We start from the raw sequence: 20414 nt of genomic DNA on the forward strand, positions 1-20414 counted from the left end.
TGGCGAGCCGACCCAAGTCTTTTGAATGAATATAAGAAGCTACTGAACTCATTTTAAACTTAACATCAATGTTGTTAATGCTAGCGAAAGTCGTTCATGGTAAATCTGTACACAGAAAATACAGATACGACACACTGAGTGGATACAGGTGAGGCAGAAACAGTGACCTGGAAAGATCACGGTATCAAATAGCTCTGAAGAACGAAAAGATGGGCACACTTGCCCCCAACATATGAGTTTACGCAGTGAAAATAACATACAGCTTCTTCATTTCAATAGAAATTAAAACGGGTTCAACCCTAGAGTTCCGTTTGGGAACACAAAGCACTAATTATTTTGTCTCTGAACATGACATGAGTAACTCATTATCAGAGTATGGTCAAGACTAATAAAATGGCTATCAGTCAATTCATAATACAGACATCTTCAAGGAGACTTGAAGAATCACGACATAAAGAGGTAACTCACTTTCTTAATGGCGACAATTTGGTTGGTATTCTTATCTCTGGCCTTGTAAACCGTGGCAAACTAGAAAGAAAAATAGGAATAACGTAAGTTTATGGGAGTTTTTGTGTTTGCCTTTTTGCATTTTTACATTTCGCGAAGCAGAGAGCCCAGAGTTCCTGAGCGGACTCGCGGCGGCTGGAAACGTGGCGGGTCAGTCTCCGTCCAGCTCTAGGCTACTCTTCAGCAAGGAGAGGCCGCTCAGGGATTCACCCCCAGGATGTAAAGAAGGGGCAGCAAGTGCGTCTGGGAGGTTTCCCCCAAAGAGAATGAGCAGCCAAGCCAGACCTCTGGCCTCCACGGGAAAACCGGCAAAGGTGGAGGCGGCGCGAGTCTGTCCGCTCGGGGCCTTCCCCGTCCCTCCAGATGAGCCTCACCTGTCCCTCCCCAAGGAAGTCCAGCTTCTCATAACGCTTTGCCCGAGACTTCACGTCCAGAGCCATCCGGCGCCGCAAAGCCCGACTCCAGCCGAAAGGGGCGAACTCCCAGGACAGCACGAATTTAAAGCTACTTTAAAGCCTCCAACAGCCACTTCCGTCCACCCGGGTCCGCAGCGTTAGTATCCCCGCCCCACTTCCGTGGTGGGCGGAGGAAGCTGCGCTAGGCCAGGGCGGTGGGCGTTCCCCACCCGTCACGTGACATCTGTGGGTGCCTGAAGTGGAGCATCTTCAACGGTTGCTGTGTCACTCTGTTACCGTTTTAACTTGGGTATTTTCTACATTACCAGGCACTAGTCAGCGTTCTAATTTGGTGTTCCATGTTCGGGGTTTGGTAGGTGTCTGTGAATGTAGAAGGTTTGGCCTTGTACCTGTTCTCGTTTTTTGGTTCTCGCTCGAGCGCGTCCTGTCGCCACGGTTGCTATGGACGCCAAACCCTGCTATCTCAGATTACTGAGACGAGTGCCAAGTTCTTAAGGGCTGGTCAAGAGTATTCTTAGTCCAGTCCCTTTATGAAGAGGCAGGCCCAGGGAAACAAAATCCAACTCTACTGAAACGTGCTGTGGGAATCGACTTCTAGTCCTCAGTTTTCTACTGGGTAAAATGGAAAAAATAATGAACTACATCACAGGTGGTTGTGGGTATTAAATGAAACATGCAGAAAGCTTAGACATTAACTCAATTAATTGAGACAATGCTCAATTAACTGTTAGCAGTGATGAGTACCCAACCCCTTATCATAAATTGTCATAACAAGCACACTAATTCATTTATTCAAAAATATATATTGAGTGCTTTTCCTTTTTCATTTTTCCCTCTCTTACGCTGCTGATATTGAGTGTTTTCTATGTGCCAAGCACCATTGTAGAATCTGAGATAACAGCAGGGAAGAAAGATCCCTCCCTTCCAATGGGAGCAGATAAAAAACAAGTCAAATATGTGTCATGATATGTAGGTGATAAGTGCTATAGAGATAATAAAGCAGATAAAGGATAACAAATCAGGGCAGGGGCAGGGATGGAGGTTTTTAATAGGGTGGTATAAGAAAGGCATCACTAAAAACCCACTGGAGGGATTGGAGCAGACAAGTGATATGACCTGACTCACTTTTAAAAGGTACACTCTGATGGGAGACTATTACAGATTTTGAGGGACAAGGAAAAGAAAGGTCTATTAGAGAACTATTGCAGTAATCCAGATGGCTCTACTAACGGATAATTACAAGGTTCTGAGCCAGAGCAGCTGTCAACATGGAAATGTTCCCCCGCACCATCAGGCCCCCCCCACACCTTTTTCTTTTTTCTTTCTTTTTTTTTTTGAGACAGAGTCTCGCTCTGTTGCTCAGGCTGGAGTACACTGGCGCAATCTGAGCTCACTGCAACCTCTGCCTCCCGGGTTCAAGCGATTCTCCTGCCTCAGCTTCCCGATTAGCTGGGATTACTGGCCCACTCCCCCACACCCAGCTAATTTTTGTATTTTTTAGTAGAGACGGGGTTTCGCCATGTTGGCCAGGCTGGTCTCAAACTCCTGATCTCAGGTGATCCTCCTTTCTCGTCCTCCCAAAGTGCTGGTATTACAAGCGTTTAAGCCCTGCGCCCAGCCTATATTTGATATTTCTAAGAGTTGAAAATCCTAAGTTTCAGAGATATGTTTAAGAAAGTAGCAAAATACCAAGGCCAATAATTTAGTCATTTTTTTTTTTAAACTCTGGAATCAGACTGCCTGCATTTGATAGTGGCCCTATCAGTATTCAGCCACTAGATACAACTAGAGTAAATTACTTACTTTGTTTCCAGTTTCTTCTTCTGTCATAGGATCTACTCAGAGGATTGCGCCAAGGCTTAAATGACCTCACACCTGCAAAGCCCTTAGAATAATTGTGTTTGACAACTAAGTATTTACTATATGTTAGCCATTATCTTTCAGTTCCTTGTCATTACTTGGGTCTAGGCAAAACTCACATGTTGCAGAAAACACACCATCTCTCTTGAGGCAAGTCATGCCTAGTGGTGCTGTTGTCAGTTTCTTCTGATAGATATCACTGAAATAGTAATTTAACCTCACTTGTAGAAATAAGCTAGTGAGCAGCTGGGTGCAGTGGCTCATGCCTGTAATCCAGCACTTTGGGAGGCCAAGGCAGGTGGATCACCTGAAGTCAGGAGTTCGAAACCAGCCTGGCCAACATGGTGAAACCCCGTCTCTACTAAAAATACAAAAATTAGCTGGGTGTGGTGGTGGGCGCCTGTAATCACAGCTACTAGGGAGGCTGAGGCAGAAGAACTGCCTGAACCCGCGAGGTGGAGGATGCAATGAGCCAAGATCGCACCATTGGACTCCAGCCTGGGCGATAAGAGTGAAAACTCCATCTCAAAAAAAAAAAAAAAAAAAAAGTGAGCTAAATTTGATGAAACTCTTGTGGGACTTGAGGTCCCATGGCGTATGAGTTGGTAATCAGTATATTACAGCATGCTGCTGACAAGTAAATTCCCATTTTGGGACATTTAGGATAATGAAGACAGTGTTTGGATGATATTCTGGGACAGTGAGATACTGTATATATAAAATATCATTTGAGCACTTTGAACCAAAAGAAAAAAAAAATAGCATTACACATTTGCAAAGCATTTTTCAGTTTAAAAGCACTTTCACACGTCTGTACTAGCCAGCTTGTAAGATGGCCATGATGATCCTTCCCTTCTGGTATTAATCCTGTTGTGTAGTCTTCTCCCACAATGAAACAGGCTGTTCTGTGTGACCAATAGAATATGGCTGAAGTGTGATTTATGAGGCTGGAACATAAAAGGATGCTGTTGACTTGCATGCTTGGATTATTTGCTCTGGTGAAAGCCAGCCATGTCATGAATTCACTCAGGCAACCATGTGGAGAGAAACTAAGGCCTCCTGCCAACAGCCAGCATCGGCTTGTCAGCTATGTGAGTGATCCATCTTGGAGGTGGATCAGCCAGCCTCAGCCAAGCCTTCAGATGACTGTAGCCTCAAGTGATTTCTAATTGCAACCACATTAGGCACTAAATCAAAACTGCCCAGTGAAGCTGCTTCTGAATTCCTGACCCAGAGAAACCAGAGAAATTAAGAGTTTAGCCACTTAATTTTGGGGTCATTCGTTACAAAGTAATAGATAATACACTAATTTGATCCTGCCTATCACACTGTGTAGTACTGGAAAGAAAAACGGAAACTGGGACAAATTAAGCAATTTGCTGATCACATATATTTAAGTGCCTAACCTCTAAATGAAAATACAGGCTATTTGACTGTAAGCCTCACCAGAAGTCTGTAATACTCTCCTTGGGAGCTCATCCTGTGACAGCAATTCCCACTGGCATACCTTTTGCCATACCTATACTTACAAATTCTGTAACAGTGACAGATGTTTTTCATTCTTTCATGGCAGCAGCTATAGTAAACATTGCCCTCAGATATACATCCACAGTTCGACATTAGGATTTCTAACTGTTGGCTCACAGTATTACTCATACCACTCTTCACTACCCGAATCCGAATTTATTTCTGAAAGCAAAATAATGGCCCTGGGTTTTTTTTTTTTTTTGAGACAGAGTTTTTCTCTTGTCGCCCAGGCTGCAGAGGCTGGCGTGCAATGGCGTGATCTCGGCTCAGTGCAACCTCCGCCTCCCAGGTTCAAGCAATTCTCCTGCCTCAGCCTCCTGAGTAGCTGGGATTATGGGTGCCCACCACCACACCCAGCTAATTTTTTGTATTTTTAGTAGAGATGGGGTTTCACCATGTTGGCTAGGCTGGTCTTGAACTCCTGATCTCAGGTGATCTGCCCACCTCGGCCTCCCAAAGTGCTGGGATTATAGACATGAGCTACCATGCCCAGCCTGGCCCTGGGCTTTCTTTTGCTGAAATAAGAAAACTGAGGGGATGGCAGCAGGGCAGGAGCAAAGAAGAGTGGTTGTTCTAAAGTAATTTTCTCAAATGATTTTTTTTTTTAGACAGAGTCTCGCTCTGTCGCCTAGCCTGGAGTGCAGTTGTGTGACCTCCACTCACTGCAACCTCCGCCTCCTGGGTTCAAGCAATTCTCCTGCCTCAGCCTCCTGAGTAGCTGGGATTACAGGCACCTGCCACCACGCCCAGCTAATTTTTGTAGTTTTAGTAGAGACGGGGTTTCACCATGTTGGCTAGGCTCATCTTGAACTCCTGACATCAGGTGATCCGCCTGCCTCGGCCTTCCAAAGTGCTGGGATTACAGGTGTGAGCCACTACACCCGGCAATAAATTTTTAAATAATAAAAAAAGAAATGAATCATGTTTTTCTTTTTTTTTTTTCTTGGAGTCTCACTCTGTCAACCAGGCTGGAATGGAGTGGTGCAATGTCGGCTCACTGCAACCTCTGCCTCCCGGGTTCAAGTGATTCACTGGCCTCAGCTTCCCTATAGCTGGGATTACAGGTGCGTATCACCATGCCTGGCTAATTTTTGTGTTTTTAGTAGAGATGGGGTTTCACCATGTCGCCCAGGCTGGTCTTGAACTCCTGACCTCAGGTGATCAACCTGCCTTGGCCCCCCAAAGTGCTGGTATTACAAAGCGTGAGCCACTGCAGCTGGCCTGAATCATGTTTTTCAATGAGTCACCAGAACAGCTTATTGCCAGCATCAAACCCCAATCCCTATCTCATATTTGTGCTGAACAACATTTACACTAGGCCACAGCAAAAAATTTATAAGAGAAGTAGATCAACTCTGTGGAGTAGTAGAAATAAGTAAAAATTAACCCACAGGTAACTGAGTAAATACAGAAGCATACTCAAAACCAATGCTATTTCTTGCTCATGAGCTACCCTTAACTCTCAGGGACCACTTCTTTAAAGCATATTCTGGAAATCGTTAAAGGTATGGAAGAGAATTTATTTAGCTTTGTGAGGTTTTACTTCATAATACACATACCCTTGGCACAGGGGGCCCCATTAAAGTTTCATAAACTGCTTAATAAGTAAATATTTATGTTGATTTTATGAGGCTTTGAGACATTAAGTTTGAGAAAGTTAATGGTTATCAGGATTTGCATACAAGATCACAAAACAGTAAAATAAACCAAAGAACAAGACTTCCTTACAACCTCCGAAACATAATACATTGCAATTTCTAGTGAAATCTTTATTCCTATGCTATATTCATTTTGGTCTCTTAATTATTTTCCATTTTATACTCTTTGACTTCCTTGGAACCTTTTGTATGATATCCTCTATCTTAATAGTATAGTCATCTATTTTAGCTTGACTATATTTTTATCATTCAGAGTAGGATATACTTACTAAGCCAGTTATACTCCAGTAAACTTGTGAATGAAAAAACATTAAAGAACAGAGAATTAAGAACAAGTAATAGAGTCATTATTTCACTGATCCTCACCCAATTTCAGGAAACAGCAATTCTGACTGATAAATGTTTCCATGTCTAAACAGAAAGAAAAGTGAAATTATAAGAATCCTATGATAGTTTACTATACATTATGTGCTTTTAATAGTTCAACACTGGTAATGTTTGATAATCAAGAGTAAACTAATAGGCTAACATTTAAAAATGTATACTTTAATAAGTATAAAGTGTATAAATAATTAGGTAAGCTTGTGGAGAAGCTGACCAAGATACATAAATTAGGAAATACAAGTGTCCATCTAAATTTTCCATATTTCATTTTTTTCATAGTATTTATTAAAGGTGTTTAATATACAGTTTCTCATCTGTCATTTTGGAAGTCCTTTATTGTAAAGACAATTCTATTGTCTGATGACAAACAGCAGCCACCATGGTTATTCAGGACCTCCACGCTGAAAAGGGAAAAATAAAGCAGTAAGATTAGACGTTAAATTGACCCAGGAAATGTTTTGATGGTAACTTTACAAATTTATACAATCTTCAGCAAGTAATCTTTGGTTTTTTTGTTTGTTTGTTTTTGAGACGGAGTCTCGCTCTGTCGCCCAGGCTGGAGTGCAGTGGCTGGATCTCATCTCACTGCAAGCTCCGCCTCCCGGGTTTACACCATTCTCCTGCCTCAGCCTCCCGAGTAGCTGGGACTACAGGCGCCCGCCACCTCGCCCGGCTAGTTTTATGTATTTTTTAGTAGAGACAAGGTTTCATGGTGTTAGCTAGGATGGTCTTGATCTCCTGACCTCATGATCCGCTCGTCTCGGCCTCCCAAAGTGCTGGGATTACAGGCTTGAGCCACCGCACCCGGCCAATCTTTGGTTTTTAAAACATAGTTTTGAATTAGTCAAAACTTTAGGGTACTCATATCAATTCTTTTTTTTTTTTTTTTTGAGACACAGTTTCTGGAGTTTCACTCTTGCTGCCCAAGCTAGAGTGCAGTGGTGCCATTTCGGCTCACTGCAACCTCCACCTCCCGGGTTCAAGAGATTCTCCTGCCTCAGCCTCCCAAGTAGCTGGGATTGCAGGCACCCGCCACCACATCCAGCTAATCTTTGTATTTTTAGTAGAGACAGGGTTTCACCATATTGGCCAGGCTGGTCTCCAACTCCTGACCTCAGGTGATCCACCTGCTTTGACCTCCCAAAGTGCTGGGATTACAGGCGTGAGCCACCATGCCCAGCCCTCTTATCAATTCTTATAAACATAATGTCAGACCTGGAAGGGACTCAAGGTTGACCTGTCCTTAAATTTCTTGGTATCAGGAGCTGTTTACACTCTGAAAAATTATTGAAGACCCCAAAGAACTGTTTTTTTATGTGATTGTATCTACTGACCATTGATATACCACGCATATTTACAGAGGGATTTGACTATGGTTTGTTTCTCGTAGTCTTGGCCTACCTGACCATCCTGTCTTAGCTCTGACCACACTCTGACATGACAATAGGAATAGCATGTAAATCAGCAAATGAAATCCCCAAAGCCCAAATGTTATGGTGTTTTGCATAGTCTTGGGACAAAGAGCAACAACTTACTTGGATAAATTCAATTTCTTCTTGAGACACAAGTTTCCTTCTGTATTTCTGAGGTAATGTTTTTATTATTTCTGCAGTATCTGGTGGACCCTGATACATCAACAAATCTGGTGATTTACTTCCCTTAGAATGTTGTGAAATTACAGAAGAGTGAGATGGTAGCCCTGCTGATCTCAAAGCTTCCGACACTGAAATTAAAAAAAAAAAAAAAAGACCTTATTAGAGAAATTGTTCAGATGTCAAAATACTGAGTCTTAAAATACTATCAAATAATCAAGTCATTCTTGAAATGAAGTCATTCTTCAAATAACTCTTGAAGTATTATAATTCCAAAAGGTAAATATTGTAGGGTAACTCAGTTGGCTATACATAATTTCATAAAGGTTTCTAAAAACAAATAAGGAGGTAACTTTAAAATTTTTATATATTTATTATTTAGAGATAGGGTCTTACTTTGTTGTCCAGGCTGATCTTGAACTCCTGGGCTCAAGCAAGCATCCTGCCTCAGCCTCCTGCCATCCCACCTCAGCCTGTGAGTAGTTAGGACTATAGGCATGTGCCACTGTACCCAGCAAAGGAGCAATTTTAAGTAAATGAATTACAAAAATGTAAAATAATGAAATTTCTAGTTAGTGGAATTCAACCCTTTAGGGGAACCTACACTACTTAAGCTTATCTCACATAACCCCTCATAGGCCAACATATGGTGGAGTTTACAGGTAATATCTTATAACAAGGAATAAGAAAGTCAGTAAATGTAAATGAGGGTAGTTTTCTCAGTATCTTCACACTTGTTTATCTTAATTCTTCAATAGTTACAATAAGTTAAAAATATACCTATAAAATGTGTTGAAATTGCCTGAATTAAAGCAAGAGAAGCACAGAGGATCTGGTTTAAAAAAAAAAAAAATGGGGGGGGGTGGGAATCAGAGAAAAACAGAACCCTTTCAGAATCTTCTCCCATTCATTTCAAATAAATGCTAAGGATTAAGGCAATCCAAAAAATATTTACTGACTAGATGAATAGATAAATGAATGAATGAAAGAAAAGATGGTTGATGAGGAGAGAAACATAGGAAGGGTTATTATTTTCACAGTCTCTGCAAATGGAAGCATGAGAGAATCTTCTAAATGATAGGAGAGAATAAAGGCAGGACAAAATTTAGCCCATATAAACTCACTAGAAATTCAGAGACATCTTCTGTTGAGTCACTACCTTTTAAAATAGGGGTAATAAAGGCCAGGTGTGTGGCTCACGCCTGTAATCCCAGCACTTTGGGAAGCCAAGGCAGGCAGATCACCTGAGATCAGGAGTTCCAGACCAGCCTAGGCAACATGGCGTAAACCCTGTGTCTACTAAAAATACAAAAATTAGTCAGGCGTGCTGGTGTATGCCTGTAATCCCAGCTACTAAGGAGGTTGAAGCACAAGAATTGCTTGAACCCGGGAGGGGAGGCTGCAGTGTGCCAAGATAGCACCACTGTACTCCAGCCTGGGTGACAGAGCAAGACCCTGTCTCAAAAAGTAAAATAAAATAGAGGTAATAATTTTTTTTTTTTTTTGAGACAAAGTCTTGCCCTGTCACCCAGGCTGGAGTGCAGTGGCATGATCTCGGCTCACTCCAGCCTCCGCCTCCGGGTTCAAGCAGTTCTCCACTTCAGCCTCCCGAGTAGCTGGGACTATAGGAGCCCACCACCATGCCTGGCTAATATTTTTATATTTTTTAGTAGAGACAGGGTTTCAACAAGTTGCCCAGGCTGGTCTCGAACTCCTGACCTCAGGTTATCTGCCTGCCTCGGCCTCCCAAAGTGCTGGGATTACAGGTGTGAGCCACCGCACCCGGCCATGAGTTAATTTCTACTTGCATGCTACATAGGGCACTACTTTGATCTAAGCTCCAATAGTCTTAACTGATTTTTAAATGAGAAATATTGCCCATAATAAAATATTCATTTGTAAATATTCACGTACACAATTTTAAAAGAAATCTAAATAAAATACAACTTACCATTGGGTTTAGGATTGTCTCTTCTGTCAGGAAACCTTATTAATGGAGTGTGTGGTTTGACTACCTAAAGGAAAAATAATATGCATGAAAAACAATCTCATTAACTAAAAGAAATGATCTTTTTTTTTTTTTTTTTTGAGATGGAGTTTTGCTCTGTCACCCAGGCTGGAGTGCAGTGGCTGGATCTCAGCTCACTGCAATCTCCGCCTCCCGGGTTCACGCCATTCTCCTGCCTTAGCCTCCCGAGTAGCTGGGACCACAGGCGCCGGCCACCTCACCCGGCTAATTTTTTGTATTTTTAGTAGAGACAGGGTTTCACCGTGTTAGCCAGGATGGTCTCGATCTCCTGACCTCGTGATCCGCCCGTCTCGGCCTTCCAAAGTGCTGGGATTACAGGCTTGAGCCACCGCGCCCGGCCAAGAAATGATCTTCTAAACCTCATAAATAGATACTTTTGTTAAACTTACTATTTGACAGCAACTTTAAATTATACTCTTCCCCAACCAGGAAAGCTGGTCTATGAATTATTAACTTGTCTATCTGGTAGACACAACTTTGTACTTTATATATAATCACAAGACTTTCATTGTACTATCGAAGGTGTACTTCAAAGCAACCCAGTGGAGGAGATGATGTGGATTTTATGTTGCATGACTTATAGACTGGTAAGAATTGAAAGCTGGCTGAGCACAGTGGCTTATGCCTGTAATCCCAACACTTTGAGAGGCCCAGGCGGGCAGACTGCATGAGGTCACGAATTCAAGACCAGCCTAGCCAAGATGGCGAAACCCCATCTCTACTAAAAAAATTAAAAAAATTAGCAGGGCGTGGTGGTGGGCGCCTGTAATCCCAGCTACTCAGGAGGCTGAAGCAGAGAATTGCTTGAACCCGGGAGGCAGAAGTTGCTGTGAGCCAAGATCGAGCCACTGTACTCCAGCCTGGGTGACAGAGTGAGGCTCTGTCTCAAAACAAACAAACAAACAAAAACTTCTCTATTAGCTGTTTCTTCACTTTTACTTTCATAGCCAAGCTTCTTAAGAGAATGTTCTATCTGTCCTATTGTCACTCCCCTATTTATAAGTTTGAAAACTGGCTGGGATCAGTGGCTCATGCCTGTAATCCCAGCACTTTGGGAGGCTGAGGCAGGAGGATGGCTTGAGCCCAGGAGTTTGAGAGCAGCCTGAGCAAGAAGGTGAGACTCCCTCTCCACAACTTAAAATAAAAAAAAAAGAAGTAGGCCAGGCGCGGTGGCTCAAGCCTGTAATCCCAGCACTTTGGGAGGCGGAGATGGGTGGATCACGAGGTCAGGAGATCGAGACCATCCTGGCTAACACGGTGAAACCCCGTCTCTACTAAAAAATACAAAAAACTAGCCGGGTGAGGTGGCGGCGCCTGTAGTCCCAGCTACTTGGGAGGCTGAGGCAGGAGAATGGTGTGAACCCGGGAGGCGGAGCTTGCAGTAAGCTGAGATTCGGCCACTGTACTCCAGCCTGGGCGACAGAGCCAGGCTCCGTCTCAAAAAAAAAAAAAAAAAAAGAAGTTTGAAAAATGTTCCACAGCTTTCATGATAAAGTTCAAACTCTTATTTGGCACTCACAACACCCATTGTGATCTGGCCTCTCCTTACTTTGTCAGCCTTTCTCCCCAACTCTCTTATGTACCTGTTGCTCCAGGTATTCTGAAGTACTTTTCCTTTCCCCAATTCATCCTGCTATTTATCCCCATTCCATCTAGAGCTTATGTCCTCTGCCATGAAATCTCCCTCCCTCCCATCCCATTCCACTTCCATGCCTATCCTTCTGACTGCTTATCCTTTACAACAGCTCACATGTCACTCTTCTCTAAGAACCTTTCCCAAATTCCAAAGTCTGAGTTAAAAACTCCTCCTCATGTTTTCAGAGGACAGATAAGTTAGCCAGTGATTATAGGAGAGTGCTAAGCTCCTGGACAGTCAATTAAGACAGAAAATTAAGCACTTCTGCAGCAGTATTCCTGTTACATGGTAAATGTCCAAGAAACAGTTGCCAAATTAAGTGAATAAACCTTTTGTAAGTTAGGTCTAACTGTATAGACATGTAAATATGTATTATATACTTATACAAATGTACATACACTGCAGAGAAAGAATCATTTGCAACACTGCTTTTATATACTTAAAAACATGATTTAATATGGCCTTATAGGCCAGGCACGGTGTCTCACACCTGTAATCCCAGCACTTTGGAAGGCCAAAGCAGGCGGATCACTTGAGGTCAGGAGTTCAGGATCAACCTGGTCAACATGGTGAAACCCTGTCTCTACTAAAAATACAAAAGTTAGCTGGGTATGATGGTGCACGCTTGTAATCCCAGCTATTCAGGAGGCTGGGGCATGAGAAATCACTTGAACCCAGGAGGTGGAGGTTGCAGTGAGCCAAGATTGTGCCACTGCACTCCAGCCTGGGTGACAAAGCAAGACTTCATCTTAAAGAAAAACAACAACAATAATAATAATACGGTCTTATAAATTAAATTCCCACTCTGTTTGGTATCCCTACTTTTTAACAACAAAAAAAATTATTTTGAGATAGGGTCTTGCTCTGTCACCCAGGCTGGAGTGCAGTGGTGTGATCACAGCTCATTAGAGCCTCAACCTCCCAGGCCCAAGTGATCCTCCCACCTCAGCCTCCAAAGTAACTGGGACTACAAGTGTGCCCCACCACGCCTGGCTAATTTTTAACATTTTTTGTGGAGATGGAGTCTCCCTATGTTCCTTAGGTGGGTCTTGAACTCCTGGCGATCCTCCTGCCTTGGCCGCCTAAAGTACGGGGATTACAGGCATGAGCCACTGCACCCAGCCCTAGAAAGTGTTTTAAATGCAAAAAAGTAGAATGGCATAAAATAAACCCTGATATATTCATCACACAACTTTAACAATAATATAGTCAATCTTATTTCATCATCCCTTCCCTGATTAAACAAATCCTATACATTTAATCCCATCTCATCTGTTAATACCTTCCACACATTACTGACAAACAGAATTTTTGTTAAATCATAACCCCAACACTTTTTTTTTCCAATTTGAAAGCAGTGAAGCCAGGCTCAGTGGCTTATGCATATAATCCCAGCACTTTGAGAGGCTGAGGCAGGAGGATCACTTGAGCCCAGGAGTTCAAGACCAGCCTGGGCAATATAGTGAGACCCTGTCTCTACCAAAAATTTACAAAGTTAGCTGGGCATGGTGGCGTGGGCCTGTCGTGCCAGCTACTTGGGAGGCTTAGTTGGGAAGATCACTTGAGCCCGAGAGGTTGAGATACAGTAAACCAGACAAGATCATGCTGCTGCACTGCAGCCTGGGCAACAGCAAGATCCTGTCTCAAAAAAAAGTCACTGTTTATTAACTCACCAAGTTACAAATATAATCATGGTAGACACCTTCGTTCATCCTAGTTTTTGTTCAAGTGAACCCCAATACTTTTGCCACACTTAACAATAATTCCTACTATCATCTGATATTCAGCTTATGCTCTCATTTCCCCTTCTTGATTGGGTGTGGTGACTCACACCTATAATCTCAGCACTTTGGGAGTCTGAGGCAGGTGGATTTCTTGAGCTCAGGAGTTTGAAACCAGCCTGGGCAACATGGCGAAACCCTGTCTCTACAAAAAATACCAAAAAATTAGCTGTGAGTGGTGTTGTACACCTTTAGTCTCAGCTATTTTGGGGAATGAGGCAGGAGGATCCACTTGAACCTCAGGAGGTCAAGACTGCAGTGAGCCATTATTGCGCCACTACACTCCAGCCTGTGTGACAAAGTGAGACTCTGTCTCAAACAAAACAAAAATTTCCCCTTCTCAATTGTCTTTTTACATTCTAAATACAAATATGACAAACAAATAACTCCAACTGCATATTAGTTGGATAACTAAGAAGCCAATCTGAAAAGGCTCCCACTGTATGACTGCAACCATATGACATTCTAGAAAAGGTCAAACTACCATCTAAGATTTTTTTCTTTTTTTTCTGAGACGAAGTCTTGCTCTGTCGCCCAGGGTGGAGTGCAATGGTGCGATCTCGGCTCAATGCAACCTCCTCCCAGGTTCGAGTGATTCTCCTGCCTCAGCCTCCTGAGTAGCTGGGACTACAGGTAAGTGCTGCCATGTCCAACTAATTTTTGTATTTTTAGTAGAGATGGGGATTCTCCATGTTGGCCAGGATGGTCTCAATCTCTTGACCTCGTGATCTGCCCACCTCGGCCTCCCAAAGTATTGGGATTTCAGGCGTAAGCCACAGTGCCTGGCCCCATCTAAGATTTATTCATGCCTTTTCATGGTTTGATAGCTCATTTCTTTTTAGTGCTGAATAATATTTCAATATCTGGATGTACCACAGTTTATCAATTCACCTACTGAAGGATATCTTGTTTGCTTCTCAATTTTGGTAATTATGAATAAAGCTGCTATAAACATCTGTGTGCAGCTTTTATGTGGATATAAGTTTTCAACTCACTTGGGTAGATACTATGGAGTGTAATGGCTAGATCGTACAGTAAGATTATGTTTCCTTTTGTATGAAATTGCCAAACTGGGATCAGTGCCGTGGCTGACGCCTGTAATCCCAACACTTCAGGAGGTCAAGGCAGGTGGATCGCTTGAGTCCACGAGTTCAAGACCAGCCTGGGCAACATAGTGAAACCCTGACTCTACAAAAAATACAAAAATTAGGCATGGTGGCATGTGCCTAAAAAAGAAAGAAATTGCCAAACCGTCTTCCAAAGTGGCTGTACCATTTTGCATTCCTACCAGCAATGAATGAGAGTTCCTGTTAGGTGGGATAGTAATAAGAATTCACATCTTTATCAACATTAAGTATTGTCAAGTGTTTCGGATTCTGGCCATTCTGACAGGTGTGTAATGGTTATCTTAACTTGAAATTCTCTAATAACATATGATGTTGAGTATCTTCTCTTTTTTTGAGACAGAGTCTCACTCTGTCGCCCAGGCTGGAGTACAATGGCGCGATCTCGGCTCACTGCAACCTCCGCCTCCCAGGTTTAAGCAATTCTCCTGCCTCAGCCTCCCAAGTAGCTGGGTTTACAGGTGCACACCACCACACCTGGCTAATTTTTGTACTTTTAGTAGAGACAGGGTTTCGCCATGTTGGCCAGGCTGGTCTCGAACTCCTGACCTCAGGTGATCCATCCACCTAGGCCTCCCAAAGTGCTGGGATTATAGGCGTGAGCCACCGTGCCTGGCTGAGTATCTTTTCATTAGACCTATTTGTCATTTGTATATCATTTTTCTTTTTTTTTTCTTTTGAGACAGGGTTATGCTCTGTTGCCCAGGCTAGAGTACAGTGGTGTGATCTCAGCTCAGTGCAACCTCAACCTCCCAAGTTCAAGCAATCCTCCCACTTAAACTGATCCTCCCACTTCAGCCTCCCAAGTAGCTGGGACTACAGGTGTGCACCACCACACCCAGTTAACTTTTGTATTTTTTGTAGAGACAGGCTTTCACTATGTTGGCCAGGCTGGTCTTGAACTCCAGGGCTCAAGGGATCCACCCAGTTCAGCCTCCCAAAGTGTGTATATTTTCTTTGATGAAGTGTCTGTTCAGCTGTTTTGCCCATTTTAAAATTCAGTCATTTATTTTTATTTTCTTATTGTTGAGTTCTTGTTTCCTTTTTTTTTTTTCTTTTCTGAGACGGAGTCTCACTCTGTTGCCCAGACTGGAGTGCAGTGGGCTCACTGCAACCTCCGTCTCCTAGGTTCAAGCAATTCTCCTGCCTCGGCCTCCTGAGTAGCTTGGATTACAGGCGCCCGCTACCATGCCCAGATAATTTTTGTACTTTTAGTAGAGACGGGGTTTTGCCATATTGGCCAGGCTGGTCTCAAACTCCTGAACTCAAGTGATCTGCCCGCCTTGGTCTCCCAAAGTGCTGGGATTACAGGCATGAGTCACCATGTCTGGCCTTATGTTTTCTATAATAGTCTTTTATCAGCTATGTCTTTTGAAAGTATTTTCTCCCAATATGTGGCTTGCTTTTTTTGACAGTGTCTCATAGAGCAGAAGTTTTTTAATGAAGTCCAGCTTATCAATTAATTTTTCATGGATCATGCCTTTGGTGTTGTATCTAAAAAGTCATTGCTAAACCTAAGGTTAGTTTTATTTTCTCCTATAAGGATTGATTTTATAGATTTGCATTTTGCATTTAGGTCTAGGTCCATGTTGACTTAATTTTTGTGAAGGACGTGAGGTCTGTGTCTAGATGGATCTCCAATTTTTTCAGCACCATGTTGAAAGACTATCTTGTCTCCATTGTATTCCCTTTTGTCAAAGATCAGTTGACTATCTCTTTATTTTTACTTTTCCAAATCTCAGTTTTAGCTATGCCTCTTATAAATAGTATAGCACTGGATTTTCATTTGTTAGCCAGTCTGAAAATGTTTTACTTTATTATTTATTTTTTGAGACCAGGTCTTGCTCTGTTACACAGGCTGGGGTGCAGTGGAGTGATCGTGGTTTACTGCAGCGTCAAACTCCTGGGCTCAAGTGATCTTTCCACCAGCCTCCTGAGTAGCTAGGACTACAGGTACACATCACACACCACCCCTCCTGCCTGGCTAATGTTTATAGAGACAGGGTCTTGCTATGTTGCCTAGGCTAATCTTCAACTCCTGGCTCAAGCAGTCTTCCCACCTTGGCTTCCCAAAGTGTTGGGATTACAGGTGTGAGCCACTGTGCCCAGCCAGCTTTGTCTTTACTTAATGTTCTGAGACCATGCTACATGACTTCCTATCAGTTTGTGCCAATCAGTCTTTTGGCACTCTTCTCTTCCTTCAAGATATGGATCAACAACCAAATTCTAAGCTCTACGTTTTTTTTTTGAGTCAGGGTCTAGCTCTGTTGTCCAGACTGGAATGCAGAGGCATGATTATGACTCACTGTAGCCTTGATCACCCGGGCTCAATCTTCCCACTTCAGCCTCCTGAGTAGCTGGAACCACAGGTGCATGTCACCATGCTCAGCTAATTTTTAAAAATTTTTATAGAGATGGGGTCTTGCTATGTTGCCCAGGCTGGTCTTGAACTCCTGGACTCAAGCCATCCTCCTGCCTCAAACTGCCAAAGTGTTGCGATTACAGGCATACACCAGTGAGCCTGGCCTAAACTCTATCTCTTACTGGCACTGTAGTCCTAACTTTATAGGCCTGTCACAGAGATACTCAATAAATTTTGCTAATGTTATATGTAATTATTACATAATATTAGCACGTACTTTATTATTTATTTTTTGAGACCAGGTTATACAGGCTGGGGTGCAGTGGGGTGATTGTGGTTCACTGCAGCGTCAAACTCCTAGGCTCAAGTGATATTATATTAGCATATTGGTAGTATTCTTTTCCTTTTTTTTTTTTTTAAGAGTGCAGTCACGAACCTGGTATGAATTCTAAATATGTGAGTACAGGTCTTTGTTCCTACGTTAGAAGGGCACAGACCATTCCTTACTGTATATCTCATGGTTTCTTCATTTGTTTGCATAGATCAGCTGTTAGTATTGCTTTGGGCTCTACCATTTTAACAAACTACCACAATTTGTTTATGCAAAAGACAGACATATAGATTGTTTCTGGTTTGGGGGCTAACAGAAACAGAGCCAGGGACCCCAAAGCAGTATGTACAGTACCTACCTACTGAGATGCCACACTCCTGCTGCCAGGCTGGAATCTCTCAGCTCTGGACCCCAGTTCTTTGCTAGTAACTCTTTTCTCTATGAACATTTTGGTACAGAGACTATGGGCATTCACTTCTCTTGGGCAATAAACCTATGAGTAGAATTGCTGGGTCATACGGTAGATACATGCTTAACTATTAGAGACTGACAGCTTTCCAAAGTGGCTGTAACATTTTATATTCCCACCAGCACTATTGAGGGTTTCAGACACTTCACATTCTTATCAACACTGACGTCTAAATTTTAGTCATTTTTGGTGGATGTGTAGGACCTCATGGTTTTAATTTTTATTTTCCTGGCAAGTAATGATATTGAGCCCCTTTAAAAATGTTCATTGCTCATTTGGGTATCTTTTGTGCAACACCAAGTCTTTTACCCATTTTTAAATTGTTATATATTATTGATACATATGGTTATATATTATGAATAACAGACCTTTGTCAGATAGTCTCTCAGTCCTTACAGAATCTTTAACTAGTTAATGCTCAGTAACTACCCACTGAATAAGTGAGGCTCATTCACTGCAATGGGACCAAAAACTGGGATCTAGGATTATCATTCAGACAACAACTTCAGGAATTTAGAAAAAGGTCTTTTAAGAGATGTACTTATATAAAGCGAAATGTACTTCTCATATCAAAGATAAAAGTCAATCATAAAATAATACACTTTCAGGGTTCAAAGACTAAGTTACTTCAGCTATCTAAACCAAGTGAAAATAGGCTTCTGAAACCAACGCTTATACACACACACACACACACACACAAATTAAGCTTAAATAACATTTTTCTATTCCCCTCATCTGGCGTGTAACCAGACGCTTGGAGAGGTTGGGGAGAACCCGCTCTGGCGAGGGCGCAGTACGCGGCGCCAGTTGCCCGACCATTCCCGAGACCTTGAAGGGACACTGGGTCAGATCCAGGGTTCACTTCCTTCCACGCCCCGCTACCGCCTTCCTTCCGATTGGCTGATCGGGGGCACCACAGCCAATCCTAGACGGTGATTGGCCAGGCTACCGCCAGCCGCCTCACCTACAGACGCCTAAGACTAACAAGGTCCCGGCGGAGGAGCCGGGCACGCCGACAGTAGGTACAGGACCTACCTGCGAAAATGCTGCACGCTTGCCGCCAGGCTCGAACCCTCGGCGCCGGACCCACCTCACTGCCCAGCCCTAGAAGCTCAAAGTCCCATCCTGACACACACACGCGGGCGCCGCCGCTGGCCCTCCGCAGAGGCGCGGTCACCGCGCAGATTCTGCCCACCGCCTTTCCTCCCCGACGCCGTCGCTATAGGCAGCACCGTCCAACCGGCCAAGGTGCGGAAACGCGACAAATTGCTTTACCTGAACGACCCTACTGGCAGACGCCATCTTGCTGCCCATCATGACCCCGAGAAGGGGCAGTTTCCGGGGCGCGAGCGAGCCGCAGCGATCACCGGAGTCCCGGGCGGCTGGGGGCGGTGCTTCTCGGGACGTCGCGGAGGCGGAGACCGGACTGGGCCCTCCTCCGCCGTGGGGCTGGCCCCGCCCCCTGTGCCTGACCCCACCCCCACCCCCCAACGCCTTCTCCCTCCTAGGATCGACCCACGTGTGTTCTATTGTTTCGTTTTGAGGACAAAGTTTTGTTACGGTGGGTCTCTTTTGCTCATTTGCCTATAAATTGTCTAGGACCATTTCCTTTCCAGAAAGCAAGTTTATAATTTCGAAACAGTTCAAAATTTTATCTGGAACCAAATAAATAATACAACCTTCTGATCTGTCAGCTCTTGCAAAGATTAAAAAAATTAAAGAAAAACAAAAACCCTGCGGTTTCCTAAAATGAATAATTTTGTTGAAACGGTAGTGGCAGGCTCACAAGAGTTTACTCTGGCTTACAAAGGGTCATGTCACAGTCTCTTGCTTATTGGCATTGCTTGATTGTAATTTGGTTTCTGTTTTCTTTACCGTTTATTGCTCCTGATATTGAACTGCCTGGCCTTTGCTTCAAGTTGGGATAACTCAAAAATTCAGAAATATTTGAAACGTAAGCCACCCATATCTTTTCCCCAAAGTTACCTTACGGGCGGGGCGCTATGACTCACGCCTGTAATCCCAGCACTTCGGGAGGCTGAGGCGGTCAGATCACTTGAGGTCAGGAGACCAGACTGGCCAACATAGTAAAACCTGTCTCTACTAAAAATACAAAATTTAGCCGGGCGTGCTGGCGGGCACCTGTAGTCCCAGCTACTCAGGAGGTGAGGCAGGAGAATTGCTTGAACCCAGAAGGTAGAGGTTGCAGTAAGCCAAGATTGCACCACTGCACTCCAGCCTGAGCGACAGAGGGAGACTCCGTCTCACACACACACAAAAAAGTTACATTACGTTCTGTGATAAATAATGCTTAGGTTATATATAGTATTGTAAGCTTGACCAATGTGTTTGATGATATACATCAGTGATTCTAAGTCTTGGGATCTTTTTAGAAATATAAATTACTGAACCCAAATATGGCCTATTCGGATTCAGTGTCCCTAGAGAGGCCATTAACCCGTTTTGTTTTGTTTTTTAGGCAAAATTAAGTTATATTTTTTTGAGATGGAGTCTTGCTCTGTTGCCCAGCCTTGAGTGCTGTGGCGTGGCGTGATCTCGGCTCACTGCAACCTTTGCCTCCTGGACTCAAGCAATTCTCCAGCCTCAGCCTCCCCAGTAGCTGGGATTACAGGCGCCCGCCACCATGCCTGGTTAATTTTTGTATTTTTAGTAGAGACAGAGTTTCACTATATTGGCCAGACTAATCTCCAACTCCTGGCCTTAAGTGACCCACCCAC

At 43.4% G+C, this 20414-nt stretch overlaps 2 protein-coding genes across 2 annotated transcripts in view; both read right to left on the reverse strand.

Annotated features, from left to right (window-relative positions):
• The window catches only part of CDK7 (cyclin dependent kinase 7), a 51699-nt gene extending 50299 nt beyond the window's left edge, over positions 1–1400 (reverse strand). The window contains exons 1-2 of the mRNA XM_023207904.3: positions 882–1400; positions 469–528 (exon numbers count right to left, since the gene is read on the reverse strand). Of these exons, the coding sequence (XP_023063672.1) occupies positions 469–528; positions 882–947 (126 nt within the window). The 5' untranslated portion in view covers positions 948–1400. The remainder of the gene's footprint in view (positions 1–468; positions 529–881) is intronic.
• Positions 1401–6418: 5018 nt separating this feature from the next.
• On the reverse strand, positions 6419–19078 carry MRPS36 (mitochondrial ribosomal protein S36). Its single transcript, XM_026455006.1, has 4 exons — positions 18952–19078; positions 9896–9959; positions 7888–8075; positions 6419–6753 (listed from the first exon to the last, which is right to left on the reverse strand). Exons 1-4 carry the CDS (start codon positions 18991–18993, stop codon positions 6736–6738), a joined length of 312 nt encoding a protein of 103 aa, XP_026310791.1. The 5' UTR covers positions 18994–19078; the 3' UTR covers positions 6419–6735.
• Between the last annotated feature and the right edge of the window lie 1336 nt (positions 19079–20414).

Source organism: Piliocolobus tephrosceles, chromosome 4, assembly GCF_002776525.5.
Source record: "Piliocolobus tephrosceles isolate RC106 chromosome 4, ASM277652v3, whole genome shotgun sequence".
NCBI classification, from domain to species: domain Eukaryota; kingdom Metazoa; phylum Chordata; class Mammalia; order Primates; family Cercopithecidae; genus Piliocolobus; species Piliocolobus tephrosceles.